We start from the raw sequence: 24299 nt of genomic DNA on the forward strand, positions 1-24299 counted from the left end.
TTGGTGGGTTGGGGTGGGGAAATTTCTTGGGAAAAGAAATCACATCTTTGGACATTTATCCTGGGAGATGATGCCAAGTTCTTTGATTTCTGCAAAACACCTGACCATCTGTCTCTGACAGCACACCTACAAAGAACTGGGGGAAGAGAGTTCTAGGCAAAGAGAAGGATAAGTACAATGGCCCTGAGACATAAAAGTGGTGATTTGAGGAACAGAAAGGAAACCAATGTGGCTACAGCAAAATGAGTGATGAAAAAAATAGTTTTAAGATATGGTTGAAGAAATAGGCAAAGTCTAGATCTTTGCAGGGCTTTAGTATGAAGGCGTACCAGTGAAAACAGGGAGACCAGTTGAAAGAATTGCAATAGTCTTGAGGACTAGGGTGGCAGCAGAGGAGATAGAAGAGGATGGACTCCTGATTGGTTGAGTGTAGGGAAAGACTCAAATATGACTCCCTAGTTTCTGGCTTGAGCAGCTAGGTAGAGGGTGGTGCCATTTACTGAGGTCAAGAGGCTGGCCAGGTCAAGATTTGAGTACTTGAGTCAAGTACTTCATATTGGACATGAGTAGAAGAGAATGTTTCAGAAAAGAACAAGTGGTCAGCCATGTCAAGTGCTGCTAAGTCCGGACAAAAGAGCCTTCGGATTTGACCTTGTGGCCATTGATGACCTTGCTGAGTGGATTTCCATAGGCTGGTAAGGGATAGAAGCCAGATTGAAGTGGGTTGAAGAGTGAATTGGGGGTGAGGTAGTGGAGGTGGGGAGTGTAGCAATCTTTCAAAAACTTTAACTAAAAAAGTAAATGGGGAAAGGATTTATGTTTGTAAGGTAAGAGATCCTCGAACATGTGTCCTTTGGGGCATGATCTAGCGGACGATTCAGTAGAGAGGAAGAGACTGAAGGTGCAGGAAAGAAAAAACAGCCTGAAGAATGGAATCCTCAAGACAAAAGAGGTGGATTAGAATGGGCCAAACAGATAAACAGACACAGTCAGCAGCATTTATACTGACACACATGCAGACCCACACTGGTGGACATGGTTAACATATCACATAGACCTAATAGCCAGACTGACACATTCACAAACAGGCCCTGCAAGTCACAATAATACACAAACAGCCCCTGTCAGGATTCACTTAACACACACACACACACACACACACAAAACTAATAGCCACAGTGACAAGCCAGATAGACCCACCATCTGCACCCCCTCACGCAGAGGTGCCCATAGCCCCCTGTGAGGGTTTCCCTTTAGAGGCTTCTTTCTACTTCAACCTGTCCTAATTCCCAGGCGCTGCCTCTCCCTGATGACCTTGCCCAAGTCTTGGAAGGCAAGTCCAGGCCTGGGCTGAAGAAGGACAGGGAAGGCTTCATATTGAATGAAAAGATTTTATTAAGAGAATGAGAAAGCAATCTTGAGAGTTGGGGAGATACACTGACTGCAGGATCATGAAAAACAACAGCAAATACAAAATACCAGCAACAACCGCAGGGTCCCTGACCTTCTTCCCTCCCGGCCCACCCACAGCCCTTTGCAAGCAAAATCACCCTCTCCATTCCTGGTCTAGCTGGACATCTTGGTACATGAGCAGAAGACAGTGAAATGGGAGTTTTCAACTCATTGGGATAAATAAGTTGCACTGGAAATTTTTAAACTTTAAATTTAATTACAGCATAAATAAATAGGGCAGACAGCAACAGGACTGAAGTGCAGCCTGGATTCAAGTTCTGCAATTTGTGCTTTTTCTCTGTTCTTTGAGGGCCCCTTCTGCCCACTTCTTCCCAAGAGTGGGAGGAGTCCAAAGAGCCCACTGGGGCCTCCTGCCAGCACCTCTTTTCTGGGGATGGGAGATTCTGGGATGAAGGGCACCAACTCCTCAGTAGCACCTCTGGTTTGTTAATTTCTCTCCTACTCAGTAAAAACAGCAAGGCCTTGGTTCTTAGGAGCACCCATTACCCTCATGGGTAGCACTGGCGCCAAGAAGCAGGCTTTTCCATGCCAATTTCCTGTCCAAGCCCTTCTCAGCAATAAAGGGTCAGAAAATTGCACACGTGAGGCAGATGCCTGGGCCCTCAACTTATCAACAAACCACTACAGAGGCCACCTCCCCTTACTCCAACCCAGGCCCCTAAATTGGGGGTTTCTGGAGGAATATTCTCTTTCTGGCCTGACTCCAACTCCAACTTTTAGTCCTTTCAGGCTCCCCCTAACCAGAAGTGGAGACCTCATTTCAGGCCTTGGGACCCCTTAGGGATGGGGCAGGGGAAGCAGTTACTTCCGATGCTTGGTATCCTTCTCCGAAGCCTTGGTATCGCCATGCCCACTGCCCGCACTGCTTAGAAACATCTTGTCCAACCCTTTGAGTGCCTCCAACAAGTAGTTCTGGAAAGCAGTGAGGGCAGCACAGATGGCGGGCCCGCCAAAGCCATGGGTGATGAGGCTAAAGTGTGTCAGGCAGCTCTGCACGCCAGGCTCCAGGATGAGTGCTGGGCGGCTGTTGCCTAGTGGCGAACGGTCCTGTGCCATCAAGTCTGCAAACTCTTTGCAGATCTGCCTAGGGTGGAGGAAGGAGGGTCAGAGGTTAGAGGACAAAGGTCTGAGTCCAGGGAAGGACCCACCACTTGCTGGGCACTTTATATACGTCATATATATGACTGCTGACCCAATAGCCTGCAAATGATGATCATACCCATGTTACAGAAAAGTAAACTAAGGTTCAGAGATAATAACTGACTTGCCCAATATCGCAAAGCTAATAAATAGCACATGCCAATACCCTACGATCTCTTTTCCTTTGGTGTCCTGCCCACATTCAAAGTCCAGCTCAACTCCTACCTTATCTAGGAAACTTTCCTTGATTCCTACCTCCACCTGAAATACCCAATGTTTCAAGGGCTTTGTCTATGAAATTTTTAGCAAACAATCCAGAATCTGCCTTAAGTAACTGAAAGAATAGCTAGCAGTGAACATGAATTGAGGCATACATCCCACTTAATGTGCATACATCTCACTTAACTCTTACAACAAATCTGTACTGCTATCATCCCCACCATATGGAAAGGAAACTGGTTGGTTGGTTTCAGACAGGGTAGATGACCTGCCCAAGTGACTAGGCTGTAATTTGAATCCAGCTCCAGTTTGCAGCCATTATTCATTTCTGTGTGTGGCTCGAGCAGGAGAATCACTTGTGTCTCATCTTTGCATCACTATGGAGCCATCAGCATCTTAGACGTGACTGGGACCCAGGAAGTGCTTGATTAGTTAGCTGATTAATGAGTGAGGTGAGTCCTGCCCTAGATATGTTTCTCCAGCTGCAACAGGAGCAGCCTCAAAGGTCCCATGAGTCATGGCAGTCCCAGGAGTCTGTGATTCCACTTCTGCCTAGGGGACTTGAGGAAATCTCAAAGGAGGAAAGGTGGAGTTGTGATTTGAAGGACTGCATTAGGTGGGGGGACTGGATGGTGTTCTAGGCAGAAGAGCAAGCCCAAGGATGGGAGGGTAGGAGAGCAAGTGGGTCAGTTGAAGTGGGTGGAGGTTGTGCAGACCAGATTGTGAGGGCCCTCAAAGAAGTCTGGACTTTACAGATTGGTGATTTTCAGACACCCCATTCCCACCCTCTGTGTATGTGTGTTTCTTCTTGCAATGGGACCCTTTCAAAAACTAAATCCTAGTGGAATACCACTTCATTAAACAGGCTCTGTGGCATTCCCACAGAACCTAGTTTGACAGTCAATGCAGTAGCAGTGGGAGCTACTGAAGGCTTTTGGGTAGGGGAGCAGTGCTTGTACAGGGAGGCTGAGGGAAGAGAGGGGCATTGAGATGCAAGTCTAGGAGTGAGATTGGGACACCAGAGTTGAGGGGGGGCAGCATGTGAGTTGTGGTGAGGGAGGCATCAAGACTTGCAAAGAGGTCAGATATGAAGTAAAGACAAAGGAGGGTCAACCCGGGAGCCTGGGTGGGTATGGGTGCCACCCATGGAGGTGACTGGAGCAGAGGTGCTGATTGACAAGGCTCAGGCAGGGGGAGGAAGACTAGGGAACTCAGACTGATGATAGGACTGAGGCTGGTTGGTGCCATGGGGCAGTGTATTGGGGCATGGTACCCACACATAAGCCTGTGTAAGCCTGTCTGTGACACTGTTTCTGCTGGTGTACAGAACCCAGATATGCTCATATGTGTCCATGTGTACCCCTGTCTCGTGCACAGCATGGAGCCTAGGAATGCCTGTGTACCACTGGTGCCACATGTACCATGTATATCACATGTGCATGAGTGGTATCTGTCGTGCCCATGCTTGGTGTCTGTGTCTGTGCACTGCACCAGCACGAGCCTGTGCATAGCACCCTCACTCACTTGGCAGCCAGCAGCATGCTCTTGCGGCTGTGCAGTTCCCCAGGGTCAGCATGCTGTCGGCACAGGTACTCGGCGGCTGCCTTGGCTGGGAACTCGGTCTCGCAAACATAGCCAAAGTCTCGGGCCAAGTGCACGGCCTCTCCTGAGGGGAGGGGAGACAGAGAGATGAGCCATGACTACAGCCAGGTGCACCTCTGAGCCCGAACCTTGACCCTCCAACCCCTGACCAGGGCCTGCCTGCTCTATCCTGCTTCTGTAGTCCCTTCTCAGCTCTACCCTAGAACCCCACTGCTCTCCCTTGGGGCCACCCGGGACGGGCTCTGAGCTCAGGGGTGGGACCTGAGCCCACCATATATCCCACAGCCTGAACTCAAGATGACCAAGCCCGGGGTCACCAACCTCCAGGGAAGGGACACTGACCCCCTCATCCCTCTGCCGTATGTAGACACTGGCCACTCTTCCCTTCATACACACACACACACACACACACACACACACGCTCTCTACTGCACCAGCACCCACACTTAGAGACTATACCCACATATCACACACACACCTTACTTATACATGATGCAGAGAACACACACATGAGTAAGCATACCCTCCTGCATTAGAGGCAGTCACACTGAATGACACATGCCCCTCAGGCCTCATTTACCCTCTACTAGTGAAGTCAGCAGCGTCACATTGGCGGCCTTGCGTCGGCCAGCTGGCAAGTTGAGCCCAATTTTCTCCAGCCGTTCCCGCAGACACCGGCCTCCATTCTTGGACTTGGCCCTTGACATGCACACAGAGACAGACACACACTATGAAGACAAGATAGAACCATGTAGGTTACATGACCCCAACAGGGCCTTGCTGCCTCCACCAACCCTGCTGAGGCTTGGGTCTGGCCCTGGGGACACTCTGGGGGGGTCTATTAGCCTGATGCCAATCTCCTTAATCTCACTGGTTTTACAACCAAGATGGGAATGGGGGCCCACCACCCAGCTCCAGGAAACCCTAATTTCTCCCTAATCCTTTCAACAGCAGGGACAGCCCAAGATAGGGCAGGATAGACTAGCATCTTAGAGTCCTTTTTCCCACCTTAGCACACCAACAGGGCTACCCAGGGACACACAGACAGATACATGAGGAAACACAGTTACACACACAGCTGCCCAGGAGCACACAGATACACACACACACACACAGATGAAGACACACTGAGGGCCAAGAATAGAGACACAGACCCCAACAGAGACCGACACAAACTCAAGACACCCAGGGACACAGAGACACATGTTCACGCCAAGTCAGGATCCCAGGGACATTTTTGTACAGACACTCACAGACTCCAAGCTCCACTGGGATGCTGAAAGAGACTAGGAATAGGGAGATTCTCCCACACCTGCACAAATGCAGCCCCTACACACAGGTACAGACATGTAAACATACATACGTCTAGCTCCAGGTGCACATGCAATCACACACATACACGCATGCACACAAACACTGTCCTCAAGCACATCAAAACTCATAGCCCTGAAGCAGAAATATCCTACCCAGGCACAAGGACATGCAGAGAGAGAGACAAACACAACTCTGAAGAAAAACCATGGACCCCATGTTCGCCACCCTAAAGCACACACACCAGAGAGGCCTATACTGACCCAGGGAATGGGTCTTCTGTCCTGGGGGGTGGAATGAAGATGGCATCCTCCCTTCCTGCCCAATGTGGGTGAGTCCTCCATCCCTTCTCTGTACCCAGGCTCCTCTCCACCCCCACCCCCAAGCCCACAGACCCGTGGGAGCTGCTGGGGATCCAGGCCTGCCCCGGAGCATGCACAACTCCAGGGAGACAGGGTGGAGATGATCCTGTGGCCTGGAGTGGGGCTGGCCCCTCTCTGATCCCCTGAGAAAGTCTGAAATGACCACAGATTTTAGCCCTGGCACTGTGCAGGGAGTTGTGGGCTGGCCTTCCTACCTTCGAAGGACTCCACCCAGGAGGGAGGCATTGAGACACTCAGGAGGTGAGAGTCGCCGTTGGACCTCCCCCACTGTCACCTTGTACTTGGATGTCGAACTGAGCAGAGAGAGCCGGCCTGGCACAGAGCAGAAGACCTCACTGGGGTTCGTGATGCCGCCAACCAAGCTGTCTTTGGCCAAGGAGAGGGCAGAAAGGCTGCTGGCTTTGGAGGGGATGGGGACTGTGGAGCAGAAGCAAGAGCAAGGGAGAGAGAGACAACACTGAGCCAGGGACCACAGGACACAGCCAGTAACCAGCTGTGGCGGGAACACATTGATGAAGCATCAGCTGTCCATGGGCACCGCGCTAACATGCTGTGCACACACAACTGTACTACACGTCCCCGCACTTTTCAGAAGGTGGTTCCCCTATCCCTGCTTTACAAGGGAGGAGACTCAGGCACAATGAGGTTAACACAACTCACTCAAGCTCACTCAGCTAGTGAGTGGTAGAAATGAAACCCAAAGTTCTCTGGGTCTTGAACCCCTGTTCCCTTCACCGAGTCAGGCTGGTTCCCTGTTAAAATTCAAACGGCTTCAGCATTCTTGGAGTTTTGGTATGTGTCATCAGAGAAGGGGCTGGAACTAAGGAAATGGAGCCTGAGCTGGAGGCAGGATTCCTAGGTCCCTGCAGCAGGGCCCAGCCAGATCTGTGCAATCACAAGGAGTCCCCGATTCCCCCTTGCTCACTTGTGATGCCCATGTCTCCCCTCCACCCCAGATCAGTGAAGGGCCCGGGAGCTTTGGACTGTCACATCCCGGAGACAGGGAGATTATGCTCCCATTAGGCCTCCAGCCCTGGCCCCTTTCCTGCCAAGTCACTCTGGGATGCTCAAGGAGACCAAGAATAAAGAGACACACCCTACAGCCCCCTACCCCAAATGCTCTCTATCTACTAATACCTATGAAAGGGCATGGAAGGGAATCCAAGAAGTTTGTTTTCCAACACCCACTTGGACACTCTTGGCTCTAAAAGTTCTTCCTGCAGTCTAACCTCCATCTTCCTGCTAAGCCCTCAGAGGGAAGGGAGAATGACTGAGGCACTTGCTCCCTCTTCAGCTTCTCTTCTTTCAAGGAAGTGAGAGCCTTGGTAGAGGTCTTGTGTGTTTGGGGAGGGTGGGTTAAGTGGGGAGCCTGAGGTCAGTAGTTACTGAGCATTCACTATACTATGTGTTCCACAGATAACCTCACTGAATCCTCAGAACAACCCACCAGGGGGCTACATTTATTATTCCCATTTTTCAGATGGGACTGAAGCCCAGAAAGTTGAAGTAAGGTGTCTGAGATCACACAGCTGGTAGACTTAGGACCAGTAGCAAGCCCTGGACTGTGGTCTCAAAGCACTCAGCCCTCCAGTCATTTGGCAAATATTTACTGAGCACCTGCATGCCAGAAACTGCTAAGCCTCAGGAATGCAGAGGTAAGCAAGGCTGGCCCAGTCCCTGGCCTGGCACAGTCCCTCCAGCTTTTCCCTCTCTGAATGCACATTCGAACCCTCCACCCCATCACCCAGCCAGAAACCTCAGTGAGGCCTTCCACACTGCCCTCCCCCACCACGTCCCATCCATCACCGTGTCATACGACTTTCATTCCTCCACGTGCCCTGGATAGAGCCACTTCTCCACGTGAACAGGGATGCTTACTCACTATCCACCTGAATTTCTGCATAGCCCCTGCACCAGAGGGATCTTTCTGAAACACATAGCACTCCCCAGCCTAGAACCTGTCAATGCATAGTCAGCTCCCTGAGAATCAAATTCCAGCTCCACAGCTGAGCAGAACGAGGCCCCTATCCCTCAGTGAGTGCCCGCTGTAGAGCAAGTGCTTCACATGAACAGCTCTGGTGGTGGATGCTATTCCCCACCCCCACTTCAAGATGAAGAAACTAGAAGTTCAAAGAGGTTAAGATGGCACAGCACTAAGGAGCAGAAATGGATCTTGAACTCTGATTACGCACTTTAAAGCTCACACCCTTAACTGTCATAATGCCCTCCTTCCTCCTCCTCTGGGGTCCAGCTCCTGCCTACCCCTCTTGCCTGGTCCTCCACCTGCCCTTTAGGCTCTTGACCCATGCTGACCAATACAAATATACTATGAGGCACATATATAAGTTTAAAACTTTTAATAGCCCTTACTTAAAAACAAAGTAAGAAGAAACATGTAAGACTAATTTTAATATATTTTTTACTTACCCCAATATATAAAAATATTATCACTGACGCATATATAAATCAATCAACACTTTAAAAGTTATTAATGAGCTATTTTACATTCTTTTCTTATATTTGGTCTTCAAAATTCAATGCATATTTTACACTTACAACCCATCCTAATTCAGACCAGCCACATTTCAAGTGCTCAGTAGCCACTCAGGGCCTGAGGCTCCCGCAGTGGACAGCACAGTTCTAGACCTCGAAGGCGGGGAGCATAACAGGTAACATGCATGAGACGCAGGAGACCCGATACTTGGCTGAGTGTTACCATGCAGGACACACCCACGTGGCCAGAACTCTTAGGTTTTTTTGTATGAACGTTTGTTTGTTTGTTGCTGATGAGAGCAGGATTTTGGATTTCTAGGTGAAATCTCTGGATTTCTAAACATTGACAACTGATTCAAAAATTTAAAAACCCAGCACAGGTCAAATGGAACATGTGTGAAGTGCTACCTGGGATGTGGGATGCTTTTAGAGCCCCACAGAACTGCTCGCTCTCTGTCTTGGGGTCCCGCCTCCATTTTACTAAGCAGGACACCCTCCTTCTGAAGCCTTAGTCCAGGCAGCATCCACCATGCAAAGCCTCCTGGGCCCTCAGCCTCAGCTCCCTCTCACCTTCAACTGCTGTCCTTACTACACTGAACCTCATGTCTGCTTTCTCCTCTGTCTTCCCCACCAGCCAGGAGTGCCTTGAGGGCAGGATCTTGGCACAGGCAGGTGTCAGTGGATGTGGAATAAATGAATGAAGCAGGGCCCTTTGAAACCTGAAATCGGAGGGGTGACAGCTCACAGCCCAGATATGGGGGGGCATTAGGGGAACCTCATTCCGTGTTTTAACACTGATAGTAAAATTGCCCTTCCTCCCTGGGTTGGTCCCCATTCAGGCACCAGGGAGGGGCCAAAAGGTCATGGATGGGGGTGAGGGGAAGAAGTGGAGAGGTGGAGGGATGTGGAGCAACACACACCCTTCTCTGGGCAAGCTCTCCATCCCCAGAGCAGAACCAAAACTAGGGTGAGGCAAGTGAGGCACTTGCCTCTTGGGTGCAAAATTTAAGGAGGCACCAAAAACTCAGCAATCAAGATAAACAGTATTTTAATAAAAATATTTTTTAAAATAAAAATTAATCTAAAAATCCATGATGACAAAATATAAAAATGTAAACAGAAGCAGGCTCTGATCCTGCTCCTGCACAACCCTGCCTCACTCTCCTTATCCTAATGCCAGCCTCCCTCTAGAGCCCCAGACTGAGGAGCAAGGATGTCCTGACCAAGAGACACACTGACTCTGGACATGCCACAGCAGCCGTGCCACCCCCACCCCAGTGTCTCCCAGGCCTCTGCACTGCTTCTCTTTGTGTCCTGCCTTGAGGGGACCTTTTGGGGTGAAGAGACTGTTCCCTATCTTGATTATTTCAGTGGCTACATGACCAAATGCTTAATTTGTCAAAATTCATAGAAATGCACTTCTAACAAGGATGAACTATACTATGTGTAAATTAGAGCTCGTTTGACTTTAAAAAAATAAAACTACGAATTAATAAATTAACAAGAAGGGCAAAGTGACTGTCCTCTCTCCCATGACCCCTAGCCAGAGGGAGAGGTCAGAGGAATAGAAAATTCTTCTCTCCTCCAGCAGCCTCCTCCATCCAGCTTTTATTAAAACCTGGGGACCCCTGAGGCCAGGCCCTGTAAGAAAGGAGAGAGACCAAAGCTGTATGAGGCTGTTTCTGCATGTGCAAATGGACATATGTGAGCACACGTGTGCCACACAAATGTCTCTACATAAAAACTACATGCCGTGTCATAGAGCAGTGAGGGTGAGATTGTGCATGTGCGCATTTACTCAACCACAAATACTGAGCGCCAGCTATCTTGCATATAGTCTCTGCCTTCCTCAAGTGTCGCAGGAATGTGGCAACATGCATAAGGATATCTGCATGTGCTTTTGCTTCACCGATATATCTAAACACAGAGTGCATGCTGGATTTCTGCAAATATAGATGTAGCTAATGTAGGTGCATGAACAGGTGGACGTGTATTTGTATGTATCAATTACAGACTTTGCTTCTTCCCCGACTTGTCCCCTTTTCCTCAGAGCTGCTTCCTTCAAAGATGACAGAGGCATGAAGGCTAAGGTTAGGAAAGCAGGTGGCCGGGGGGAAGGAGCGGTCATGGAGGTAGGAATTAACTAGCACAGACTGCAAAGCAGGGACACTGGTGCTTGTCTCCTACAGCACAATGAGTCCTGAAGCTAAAGTGGTCTATCCATGGTGTCCCCCTGACCACACACACAGAAGCCATTCACATGTACACACTCCTACAGATGTATGAGCTCCTAGTTATTCAGCCTATCAGACAAAGACTTTCACACTCAAGTCTATATATTCTATCTACAGGTGGTTGGTATGGCCTGAACACTGAATCTGGGGAGTATGCAACAGACTCTCGTTGAAAGCTGGTTAAAACTGCAGTTCTTTCTAGAAGAAAATATAGAAGAAAAATCTTCATGACCTTGGGTTGGGCAAAGAGTTCCTAGATACAACACCAAAAGCATGATCGATAAAAGAAAATAATTGATAAACCGCAAATTCATCAAAATTAAAAACTTTTGCCCCTGAAAATACACTATTCAGAAAATGAAAAGACAAACCACAGCCTTGAGGAAAATATTTGCAAGTCATATATCTTATGAGGGATGTGTATCCAGAATAGATAAAGAATTCTTATAATTCAATAGTAAGATAAACAACCCAATTAGAAAATGGCAAAAATATGTGAATAGACATTTCACTAAAAATGATATATGAATGGCTAGTAAGCACATGGAAACATGCTCAGCATCATTAGCCCTTAGGGGAATGCAGTTTAAAACTATACTGAGATACCACCAAGATGGCTATAATCAAAAAGACAGACATATCAAGTGTAGACGAGGATATGAAGAAACTGGAACCCTCACACCTTGCTGGTGGGAATGTAAAATAGTACAGCTGTGTTAGAAATTGCTGGGGAGTTTCTTAAAAAATTAAATACAAACTTACCATAAAATCCAGCAATTCCGCTCCTAGGAATTAAAGAGCAATGAAAATGTATGTCCACAAAAAGACACCTGTGTGAATGATCATAGCAGACTTATTCATCACAGCCAAAAAGTGGAAGCAAGCCCAGTGCCCACCAACTGATGAATGAATAAACAAAATGTATTACATCCATACAATGGAGTACTACTAAGCAATAAAAAGGAATTAACTGCTGATACAGAATACAGGTGAACTTCAGAAACATAAGTAAAAGGAGCTAGATGCAGAAGTCTACATATTTATATGTCCCATTTATATAACATGTCCAGAATATGCAAACTTACAGACAGAAAGCAGATCAGTGGTTGCCTAAGGCTCGGAGTGGGAATTAACTACAAACAGAAATGGAGGAATTCGGGAGGTGGGTGATGGAAATGTCTTAAAACAGATTGTGAGAATATGAAAACAAATATATGTATGTATATGTATGACTGAAACATTATGCTATAGGCCAAAATTTGACTGACTATACTTCAATAAAACAAAACAAAACAGGTTGTGCCAATGGTTACACAAGTCTGTAAATTTGCTAAAAATCATCAAGTTGTACTCTTCCAATGGGTGAATTTCAGGTATGTAAATTTTACTTCAATCAGTTAATAAATGAAGTTCCAGGGCCAGGAATTCCTATTCTGTAGATGTGGGATGGTGCCCAGGAAATCTGCATTTTTAAACAAGCACCCCCAGGGGATTTGATGCATGTGGCTCCTTAGATTACACTTTGGGTACTACTGGTCCAAAGCCTGGGGGGAAGGGACAGTAGGAAGAAGGCAGACAGGAGGCCCGCTTGAGTTTCCTCTTCTCCCTCAATGGGATCTGCTGGGTAAGTTTCCTTCTCATCAACTGCTAGAAGGTTTCTTTTATTTTTATTTATTTGTTTTTATTGAGGTATAGTTGATGCACAATATCATATGTTTCAGAGGTACAACATAATGATTCACATTTTTAAAGGTTATATTCCATTTATAGTTGTTATAAAATATTGGTTATACTCCAAGTATTGTCAGATATATCCTTGTAGCTTATTTATTTTGCACATAGTAGTTTATACCTCTTAATCTCCCACTCCTATCTTGCCCCTTCCCCCTCCTCACTCCCCTAGAGAGTTTCTTTTAAATATAGCTCCTACCCTTCATTGCTCTGTATGCTGTATGCCGCCCTCAGGTACAGTTCACACTCCATCTGCATGGGCACTGGTTTTTTAGTCTCATTCTGGGGCAGATGGTAGCCTGGGAGGCAAGTGAAGCAGGGTTGCAGAAGTGCAGGGTTAGATTCCATCTTTATGTAAAATTTTGACATTTTGTTTATAGTGATTTTTTTGCATTAAAAATTTTAAATAGTGCACTAAGGTATATTATTTATTTTGATTACTGAGTTTTTAGATGCCCTCCTAAATCTTGCCCCAGGTGAGTACTTACACCCAGTTCTATCCCTGCTTGGAGATTGACTTGGAAGCCCAGAAACTCCCCCCTCCCTTTTCCTTCCCCAGAGCCAGGGTGAACAGAGGAAAGGGTGACTATTTACCTCAGCTCCTGCCCTGGAGATGCCCTGAGAATGGACAAGGTAGCCCAGCAGAGAGGGATTCCCCGCCTCCAACTAGGCAACCACCCACTCTCCTAGGAGGGAAGGAGGAATATTGCAATTCTCATCCCCAAACCACTCCCCTCTACCTATGACTGTATAATCTGAAACCAGAGATTTTTAACCTTTGTAAACCTGTCTGGCTTTCCAAAGCGAGGGCATATGCACATGCTGTGCCTTGTCGGGTGAAAATAGCTTGGCCCTTTGTACACCGCCTCACCAAATGCACTCAAACCTCAAAATCCATCACACATTCATTCAACAAACCCCAAGGAGCACCCACTGAGTCCCGTCCTAATATCTCTTTCAGAAAGCCTCCCAACCTCAGGCACTCACCGCTCTTCTTCTGAGCTCCCATTGTGACCTGTACAGACCCCGTTCACTGCCTTTCTGGGCTGAAAATATTCCTGTCCATGTCTGTCTTTCCAGCCATGTCTATTTTCTGTGCCCCTAGGACAGGTCACAAAACTGGAAGTGACAAGTGGGTGTAGAAAATCGAGGGCTCCTTGCTTCCCTTCGTGTGGGCCTCAGCCCCATCTGCCATCCCTGCCCCACGCCCGCCCTGGTTGCAAGACGCTGCCGACTTGGAAGTGTGTAGTAGGGCAAGGACTTCGCCTCCCCTCCCCTGCCTGGGATAGTGATTTTACAACCCAAATCTGGTCCCTAGAGTTTCCAGGCTCCCCTCCCCTCACACACTGTTGACGATGAGGCTTGAGGCCTCCTGAGGTAGGAAGGCTGTTTCTGGGGTAGGGTTGGGGCTGCCCCCGTTTCACATGCAGGACCCCAACCGCCCAAGACATAGTTGCCCCTCAGCCAAACCCGGGAGGAGCGGGAGGAATCCCTTACTTCAGCTAGCCAAGAACAACTTTCTATAATTCCAAGGCCCGGGCCGGAAAGGGATGGTCCCTCACCAACCCTTAGCAGGTGCCAGAGAACTTGAGGACACGACATGGGCTCCCGATGCCGTCGGAAGGACGTGAGGGCGAAGGTGGGTGATAATCAATGGTGTCCGAGGGACGGGCGGCGTGGCCGGAGTCCCGCAGCGACTGCTGAGGGCCCAGGTGAAAATTACTCGCTGCGCGGGCCGTGGAGGTTCCAGGGCGCCGGGCTCCAGCCGGGCCACCTGCTTAGCCTCAGTTCGATCTCTCGCCCGCGCACCCTCTGAGGTCGGAACCTCGGTGAACCAGCTCTGCCTCCATGTTTGCAAAGCCGGAAAGCGCCGCACTGACCCTCTCTCCTTGCCAAAGGCCCGCGGTGCCAGCCGAAAGCCAAGTTCGCGGCTCGGGAACCCAGCGCTTCCTTCCACAGGGAGCCCCGGCTCTTGCCCCTCCCATTTTGCTTTATTTTTATTGCTCAAGGCTGTGACCTGACGTCCAGGTTGGGGCCCCCAGGGAGCAGTCCCCAGCTCAGGTCGCCGGTGCTCCACTGGGCCACCGACGTACTGACACAGCTGTGCGGCCGGTGTGCGCGCCCGCGTGGGCGACGTCCTTCGCCGCACCAGCGCCCATGTCCACCCCCTTCTCCCCGGAGCCGGCGCGCAGCACTCGGGCAGTTCCGGCCATATTCGTGTTACTGGGACCGCTTCTGGGGATGCCGGTGCACACCTAGGATCCGGGATTTATGAAAGGTGATGTCCTTTGAGAAAAACCAACTCGAGGCAATTTTGATTCTTCTTCATAGTCAGTCTTTTTTCCTGGCTCTGGCCCAGGGGGTTGGGGTTAAAGGTACTCAGAGCCCCAACTGATATTTCTACCCTTACCCAGGGCATAAGTCCCCAAGTCCCCTTCTAAAATGCAGGGTCCTGGCCCTTCAAGACCAGGGAGAAGTGGGGAACTGGGGGCTGAGACCACGGTCGAATCTCCGGGTGAAAGCAGCCCAGCGGCAGGCTCTTGACACTGCAGACCGAGCTCTCCCTTCCGTGGGGTTAAAAAAAAATTCCACGAAACCAGCGCAGTGCCTGCCAGCGAAGAGCTGGCTCCCAGCGCACACCTCCGCCCGACTCCAGGCAGCCTCCAGGCAGCCGGGTTCCCAGCATCCTCCCCACACCCCCAGTTCCAGGTAGTAGCCTCAATACCTGAAGCCCCCTTTCCCCAAGTTCCAGGAGGCCTGTCCCTTCATCTTCCCCACACATACCCAGGTCTTCCAGCTAATTTCAGCCCTAGGTAATCCAACCTCAGGGCTTGTAAGTCCAGCTCCTGCCACCCTCACACTCAGCCCCCCACCCCTCCTGAGAACACATGGAGGGCAAAAAGAGCCCAGGCTTGAATTCACTCGTTTGAAAAACAACTCGAGCCAAATCCCACAGGAGCGGTGCCTGCCCCGGGCACAGCCGGCTTGCCTGCGCCTCCAAATTCCTCCTTGGCACCGGCCCCAAATCTAGGGAGCCCACTGGATGCCTGAGCCCCTCTAAATCTATCTCTGTCTTTCTCACCCTTCCCTGTCACATCCAGAATTCGGACCTCAGGTTAGAAAATCCACTGGAAGGCAGATCTCAGACCTCTAGCCTTTGCTAGTGCAGAGAGACACAACACCCCGAAAATACACAGGGAGCAACCCTACATCCCTACATGCTTAGAGATCCTCAGTGTCAAAGAACAAATTCTGGGACACAACAGAGACCCTGACACGTACATAGCGACGCCTAAACATATGGAAATTTACAACAGACACACATTGCACACACAGTAACAGAGACACTTACCAAGAAATACTAGAAAGAACCTAGGAAAGGAACATACAGAAGTACATGATCCCAAACTCACAGGGACACTGACACCTAGGAGTGGGCCAGCCCTAAGCCTCCTGCACACAGCCCAACGCAGTATTCACACAGCAGCTTCCCTAACCCTAAACGCTGAAAGAGGATCACACAAGGAGAAAAAAATTCCCTATGGAAACCACAGGCCCTGCTGGGAAGAGAGGGGCAGAAATCACCTAGCAGTCTAGGAAATAGTAAGGCTTTGTAAAGTGGAAATCGTTTAACGAAACGCATGGAAATAGCACCGCCATTACCGCCTCTTAGGAAACAGGGAAGTGGTTAAACTCGTTTTGCAAATGAACTCCAGATCCACAAGAGCGCCCTCCCCTTGGTAGGCAGAGACCAGGCCCCTGCCCCGCTGGGCTGCCAGGGCAGCCAAGTGGGTGCAGACAGTCTCCGACTCACCCCAGGACATAGGCTCTGGGGCCAACTCACCAACCGGGGCAGCTGCCCAAGCTCTAGCCAGGCCCGCAGCCTCCGCTGCCCCTCTGTTGGGCCGGGAAGAGCGACCGATGGCCACCGAGCTTGGCGACGCACGGAGACGTGCGGTACAGGGAAGAAACTGTGTCTGTGTGCTGGGGCCTGCACCATCTCGCCTGGTTCTGCCCTGGCAGATGCACACCATTCCTTACCTTTCTTGATCACGGACTGATCCAGGAGGCTCATTCCCGGCTCATCCATGGCCTGCAAGTAAAACAGGGTGGTGGTAAGGAGGCTTGGAGACCAAATCTCCTGTCGTTTCCCAAGCCCCTGCTGTCCCTGGTCTCTGTACTGTCTGCTCCGCCCAACGCGAGCACCACCCGTCGCCTGCGGCAGAGACGGGCGGGACCAGGATTCACCTTGGCTCCACCATCCTTGCATTCCCTCACCTACTTCCCTGCGCTGGGTACCTCACCGTGTCATGCTAAAAGGGAATTTTGCACCTTAGACAGGCAACTCCTCCACCTCTTTTGACTCCAGGCACAGGCTGCCCCAGCAGACACACACTGGGCATAGATGCCCTACGTGCCCAGCGGAGAGGGACCGAAGTTGTTCAGCCCCTGCGCATTTACTCGGCGGAGGGTCACCGCCTTCCAGGCATGGCTCATGGACTCAATGCCAGGCCTCCTGAAAGGCCAGGCAGCGTCTAACCCTGGACGTGGGACGCACCCTCGGTCACAAGCAAGAAGTGGCAGGCTGGGAGAAAAGTTGGGTTCCTGCGCTGGGCACTCTTTGCCTCCAGCCAGATCCTAAGCCACCGCGGCCGGTTCTGGCCTATCCCGGACCCTAAGGGGCCTCACCTGCAGGTCCTCCAGGCCCGGCGGCGCCGCCAGCCCGGGGAGGCCGAGGGTCGCGTCGGCCAGGCCGTGCGCGCCGTCGGCCAGGCCGTGCAGGAGCCGGGGCACGGCGGCGGCGTACTCGCGTCTCGGGTCGAGGCCCAGGGCGCGGGCGGGCGGCGCCAGCAGGCCGGGCGGCTCATCGTGGGCGCGGGCGGCGGCACGGGGCGCGGCCCAGGTGGCCTGTGGAGGCTGCGGCTGTGCCAGGGGCGCCAGGCCGCCGTACGGGTCCCCGGCCAGGTGGGGAAAGGCGGCGGCGGCGTCGGGCGCCTGGCCGTAGGGCAGTGGCGGCTGCGGGTAGGGCGGCGGGAAGTAGGGCGGCTGGAAGTCGGCGGCAGCGGCGGCGGCCGGCGTGTGGCAGAGCGGCGGCGCCGGCCCGTAGGCCGCCTGGGGCAGAGACGATAGGCGGGCCCCACCAGCCGCTGCGCCCAGCCCGTCGGGGCGCTCCTGGGGAAGAAGAGGGGAGCGTTAGGCAACCCACCGTTAGCTGAAAGGACCCCAGCCCGAAAGGACCCTCCTCAGCTCCCCACGAGCCAGCTGCCATCCTGCTCGCTCCCGGGGATCCGAGGTCTATTCTCTGGGTGACCCGTGGGCGCGGGAGCCTCGGGCTGAGACAACAGTCTCCGGCGCGCACCGGTCTCAGCAGGGGGAGTCGCTGTGGCCCCCTTACTCCGAGATTTCGTTGGAGGAGTTCGTAAAGTCTAGTACTCAGGCTCTCCGATCCCCGGCCCGGTATGCCCCCGTGTCCCCGGGCCCGAGACTACTCACCATGGCAGAGTAAGTGTGCACCAGCATAGGGCGGGCAGCGCGGGGCGCGAGGCGTGGCGGCGGCGGAGCCCTCGCCCGACGGCGAGCGCTGCGGGAAGAGGTGCCGGGAGCCTGCACTGCCCGCGGGGGTCACTTTGCGGTGGAGGGGTGCGGCCCAGCCCGGAGCCTAGTAGGCGGCGGGTCCTCAGCAGTGGGCGCCCCCAGGCGGGTCCATGGGGTCGGACGTGAGCCGGACGGGCGCTGATCGCACTTGGAAAAGTCGGTCAACGGGTGCCCAGCTCCCGCCCTTCTTCCTCTGAGCGCAGCCTGCTCCATGCACTCCAGTTATAGTGGCGGGGGCGCGCCGGGCCTCCGGGGGCGCGCATTAAAGAGACACGCTATGGCCGCTTTCTCCTTGCTCCCCAGCGACCGCTCGAGGGGAGGCGTGGCTTTGGCGCAACCCGTTGGGAAGGGTAGGGGGCTGTGATTCCCACCCGCGCTGCTCTGTGCGCCTTCTAGGCTGGAAGCTCCCAGCTACCTTGAAACAGGTAAGGATTTGAGGCTGGGACAGAAGGGACCTATGTTTGTGTCTCAGTCTATTGCATTTTTGCCTTTGAGCAAAGCACTACTCTTCCTCGGTCTCAGCTTCCTTGTCGGTAAAATGGGTATCAGTCCTTTCTCTAACCACCTCACCGGACAATGGATGAGGTGGGCGGTCTTGAATGTGGAAGAAGTTTGTGAGCTGCAGAGTCAAGCCCGCTGGCTCATGTGCACACATATGTCAGTGCACGTGTATGTGTGTGAGTTGGGGGCCATCACCGCCTCTGCATATTTCTGGGTCAAAGCCCCTCTCAAGTTGCCTACTTTAGGCTTCCTCCAGCTGGTAACTCCTAATGCCAAGTCAGGGTCTGAGGAAGTTGGAGACACAAACTGGCCAGAGACAGTTGCATGGGACTGAGTTTGGACATGAGTTCCATTGAGAATGGTTCAAGATGTTTCTGAAGCCATGAGAGGCTGGGCTGATTGAGTGCGGGCCTGTCATACCCAGAGGATGTTGAGTGAAACTGTGTGTAAGTGACACAGTGTGGACCGTGTGCTATCATCACACTAACATGCATAGGCTATGGGTTTATGTGTTGCCATTGTAGGCACTGGCTGGCTTTCAAGCACGTTCCAGTCTCTGCTGTCACTTCACCTTTCTATCCCCCAAAACCCAACCCTCCCCTCCTGAGGAACAGGGTTGAAGATTAAAGAAAGGGAGATGAGAGGAATACTAAGGGGAATAGGAATTAAGAAAGCAGACGGAAGATGTTTTTAAAAAGCAAGAAGATGCTTAGACCAGGGCAGAGTAGAAATAATCACAGCAAACATTTATTAGTGTGCCAGACTTTTTGCTAAGTACTTGATGAATATTGAGTTATTTAACCCTCACAACAGCCCTGTGAGATAGATACCCTTACCAGCCCCATCCTTAGGCTAGAAAAGTGAGGCACAGAGAGTTGACATGATTTGTCCATGGTCAAGCAGCTAGTTTAGCAGCAGAGCTGGGGCAGTCTGCTGCTGGCCCCTGTCCGTGCTCAGAATTACTATTCTGTGTTGCCTTAGACTCAGGTGCCTGTAATTTAGTCCTGATTCCAATAAACTGTGTGATCCTAGGCAAGTCCCTTTTCCTCTCTGACCTCAATTTCTGCAACTTCAATAAAAAAGTAGGGGCAGGAAGAGAGGACTAGATGTTTTCTTAAGCCCCTTTCTAGTGAAGTGGAAGATGAGAAAGTAAAGGTAAAACTATTGAGCTAGATTAGAGGAGAAAGGGAGGTAAAGGCAACACCATTGAGCCAGGGAACGTATATGGGGGAGACCTGAGAGGAGGCATCCCAGAAGGCACAAGTCAGGTGTACAGCTTAGGTATGGGTCATCTCACCCTGCGGGCATTTTGGGGAAAGGAGGAGGCTAAAAACAGCCAAGGATTCATCACTAAGAACTTTCCAGAGGCGGGGAGAGTACAGCTCAGTGGTACAGTGAGTGCTTAACATGCAGGAGGTCCTAGGTTTGATCCCCAGTACCTCCATTAAAAAAAAAAAAAGTAATCCCCCCCCCCAAATAAAAGAACTTTCCAGAGGCTGGAACCACCTGCTGAGGTGGTAGATGAACCAGAATTGGGTAGCCCTACAATCTTCATGCCCAGGACAGGTCGGAGGTTGGGAGTATGTGCATGTACCTATATGGGTGGGTACATGAATCCTCTCTTCCCCTCACCCTCAACTTCATGCTCAGGACATGAGCAGTCAGGCTCCAGGGCAGGTGTGTGTGTCAGTGCGTGCATGCAGATTGGTGGGCCCCTTTGGGAGAAGTCCAGGAGCGAGGAGGCTGATGATGCCTGTGCTAGCTCTGGGGATCCCCTGCTCTCTCCAGTAGGCTTGGGAAGGCCAGAACCGGGGTGGGGGCACTGCCTGTCCAGTGGCTTCCTTGCATTCCCTCACCTACTTCCCTGCAGCTTGACACCCCCTTCTTCCTTCACTTTCCTCCTCTGACCATTTCTTTGTCTTCTTTTCTATCTCCTCTCTTTTCACCCACATCCTTAATGTCAAGTTAGTCATTCTCAGAGTTGAAGCTTCTGCCCTTTCTTCCCATGTACACTCTTGACGAGTGAGTTCACCCCCTCTCAAGAGTTTAATGACTACCTGTCTGCTGTTATCTCCCAACCTTGTTATCTCCAGTCTGTATCTCTCACTAGAAATCCAGACCTAAAGATGCAATTGCCAGCTAGATATTTCCTCCAGGCATCTTGTTGCAGCCATCTGAGCCTTTCCAAGTCCCAGACCGAACTTGCTATCTCCTCCACCTTGACCACCGACCCCAGTCTGCTTCTCCTGTGTCCTGTGGTTCTGTAAATGGCACCACCATCCTTCAGATTAAAAAGAATCATCCCAGGCTCTGACGTTTTCCTCATCCCCATAAGCTAATCCTCATAGAATGTCATCATTTCTAATCCTTAAGCATCTCTCTCCATCTTTTGTCAGCACCTTAAGCTACTATATACTCTTTCTTATAGCCCAGTAGTTCTCAAAGTGTGGTCCCTGGACCAGCATCACCTACGACATCTGGGAATATGTTAGAAATGTCAGTTCCTGGACCCCTACCCCAGACCTCCTGTGTGTGGGGCTCAGCCACAAGCTTGTAGGGTGACTCAGAAGCACAGTAGAGTCTGAGAACCACTGATTAGACCCTTGCAACAGCCCCTCAACTGGTCTCCTGCCTTCATTCATATCTCTTCTGATCCAATTCCAATTCTGTTCAACAACAGTAGTGACTGGACCATGTTCCCTCCTGAATGAAATTTCCCCTGGGTCTCCCTGTGGCCCATCTTTAGGGAAAAAATGTTTAAACACTCTAACCAGTATTCCAGGCTCTTCACAGCTGCAATTAAATTTCCTTTCCTGCTTCATGAAGCAGTTCACAAGAAGAAGATGAAAGGAGAAAGACAATGTGTCTAGCACTGGGCTTGGTACATGGCAGGTGTTCAGTAAATGCTTATTAAATAAATGATAAATGAATGAATGGATGGATTTATGAATCCCTCAGCCTATTCAGGTATACTTTAGGAAGCCTCCATGCGAACATGATCCTGGATAGCTAAATATAGAGCCCAGGTATAATCCGGGAAAGTCATTTGATATATGAATGATTTTGCTTATGGCTCCTGGGGTGAGGGATGGCCTCCATGGTCTGCTGCTGCTTTGGGGGCTCCTCAGAACTTCAGGGTCCTATGGCTTCAGACTCTGTTGCCCTTCTCTTTCAGGGCAAGGGACTCCTCACTTTCTGAGGGATGGAGGTAGGCATTGCTGATTGCGTGTTTTCTGGAACACATGCACTCGTGTGGAGGCCTGGAATGTGCACAGGAGTACGCACACAGACACTCTTGGGCACACAACACACGACACACACAGAGACACTCATGGGAAACACATATACACATGAAGACACAGGACATATATTGACACATAGGGGCACATATTCAAACATACATGGACTCCCCTTTGGCACACTTGCCGTATTGCTCTTCTCCCAGGCTCAAATCTTTCTCTCTCTTTTCAAAAATTGAGCTTGCATTTCAACTTAATGTGAAGAAAAAACTCAAGCCTGCCTCCTTTATTGCTGACACAGCCACCCTTCTCCTAGCCTTTGACGACCTGCTCTGGACCTGGCCGGGTTTTTGCTGGGTGGGGGAAATCTGGCACAAGAAGATGCTGAGGCGCCACCTCGTGGTTACATCTTGCAACCATTCTCTCACTGGTGAATTATCTAAGAAGCTAGGCAGGTCTCACCAAGCTAGCCTAGCCCTCTCCTCATTCCAGAGCCCAGGACTCTCTGACCATCCCTCAACAAATTACAGCGCTCAGTCTGCCGTGTATTTTGAGGCTTCCTGAAAGATTTGGCTTTCTCACCGCACGAGGGAGAGTACTGAGAGCAGGGACCAGGGGTAAGTTGCCATTTGCTTTGGGGCTCTTCCCTTCTCTTTACACTTCCCCAGGTGACCTCAGTCACTCCCATTACTTTTAGGACCCTCTCTACTGACAACTCCTAAATCTGTCACTTGCCCAGACCTCTCTCTGAGCTCCAAACTGCAGAGAGTAAATGCCTCGTGGAGACAAGCTGCACAAATTCACCATTTAACAAAATGAGCTTATATTTTGCACAAAACTGTTTCTCTCCGTGTTCCCTGTGACAGTGAATGGCCCTGTTATCTACTCAGTGGCCCAGATCGGGAATCTGGGAGTCACCTTTCGTTCTCTGTCCCTCTTCATTCTAATCAATCACCAAGACCTATTAACTAACCCCTACCTATACTTCTTCCACCCTCACCGCCACTGGCTTAGTTCAGACTTACTGCCTCCTGAGCTCCCCGCCTCAGTTGCCCCTTTTGCAGCCAAAGTCGTCTTTGTAAAATGCATACTGAATCACATTCAGTCTGCTCAAAAATCTACAGCCTCAGCACGATCCCACATCTAAGCTTCTTAGCCCGGCACAGCAGGACTTCTAAGATCTGGTCCATGTCCACTGGTCCCACCTCATCTTCCAGCACTCCCCAGTTCACACTCCAACTGTAGTAGTAATGACCTACCTGCAGTTCCCAAGCTTGCATGCCTTTATACCTGTTGTTCCTCTGCTTGTCTACCTGGCTAGTCCCTCCTCCCTTCAGGTCTCTGAACACACTTCCTCTGAGTTTTCTGGGACTTATTCAGCTAGGCTGAGGGGCTCTTATGCTCCAACCACACTTCATTCAGACCCTACACAGCAGCAACTGTTTACATCTTTAGGAGTTGTCCGTTGCCTTGTCTGTTTCCCCTCTAGATTTTAAGCTGCTTGACAGGCAGGGTCAGTCTTTTCATATTTTTCAGGGATTTCAGGAAATCCATGCCAAGGACAAGACTTACAGTACATCCAACAGATTAATGAACATTCCTTTCTGTCTATGCACAGCCAGCCACAGGTAGGAACTTGGGACATGTGCAGTGAATGCTTTTAAGCTTGAGGGCCTAGGTGGAGAAGAGTCTGCAGTGTGGGCCTGGTCTGGCTCAAAGCTGACAGCTTTGGTTCAGGCCTGGTGAAGCAGTGGGTGCTCGTGTGTTGTCTCTGCTGAAGCTCTCAGACCCTTCCCCTTCTCACTTGGCATAGAACAGAGGTGAAGACCTGGTTGCTTGAAAGTCACATTTGGCCTGCAGATGTTCTGTTGGGGTTGCAGTGATTTAATTTAAAAAATTATCAACATTCAAAATCGGGTTTCACATAAAAATTAGGATTTCTGACTTTCTCTTTAAAAATTGGAGGATGTGACAGTGATACTTGGCAACCACCTGCTGATGTGGAAGGGCAGCACTTCATTTGCATGGGAAAGCATGAGCCCCACAAGCCCCACCACTTTAACATCTGAGTCTGCTGGGCAAGAGGGGAAGGGTATAGCTCAAGTGGTAGAGCACTTACTCAGCACCCAATAGGTCACCCAAGAGGTCAGGGGTTCAAACCCCAGCACCTTCTCCAAGGAAATCAGTGAAGAAACCTAATTATCTCCCCCTCAAAAACAAACAATACAAAACATCTGAGTCTGCAACCTGTTCTGGCACTGAAAGGTGTGGGCTGAGGGGTCAGATGGCCTGTGTCAAGTGCAGGCTTTGGCACTTCCTAGCTCCAACACCTTGGGCAAATCACCTACCCATGCCTGCAGAATTGGTATGATGCCTGC

The 24299-nt window shown here is 50.7% G+C and overlaps 1 protein-coding gene across 1 annotated transcript; it reads right to left on the bottom strand.

Moving 5' to 3' along the window:
• Positions 1 to 1565: 1565 nt before the first annotated feature.
• TFAP2E (transcription factor AP-2 epsilon) lies at positions 1566 to 18477 on the bottom strand. Its single transcript, XM_010959910.3, has 7 exons — positions 18080 to 18477; positions 17276 to 17758; positions 16628 to 16679; positions 6323 to 6545; positions 5015 to 5133; positions 4357 to 4498; positions 1566 to 2557 (listed from the first exon to the last, which is right to left on the bottom strand). The coding sequence occupies exons 1-7, from the start codon at positions 18104 to 18106 to the stop codon at positions 2275 to 2277; spliced, it is 1329 nt and encodes a 442-aa protein (XP_010958212.2). The 5' UTR covers positions 18107 to 18477; the 3' UTR covers positions 1566 to 2274.
• Between the last annotated feature and the right edge of the window lie 5822 nt (positions 18478 to 24299).

Source organism: Camelus bactrianus, chromosome 13 (genome assembly GCF_048773025.1).
Source record: "Camelus bactrianus isolate YW-2024 breed Bactrian camel chromosome 13, ASM4877302v1, whole genome shotgun sequence".
Classification (NCBI taxonomy): domain Eukaryota; kingdom Metazoa; phylum Chordata; class Mammalia; order Artiodactyla; family Camelidae; genus Camelus; species Camelus bactrianus.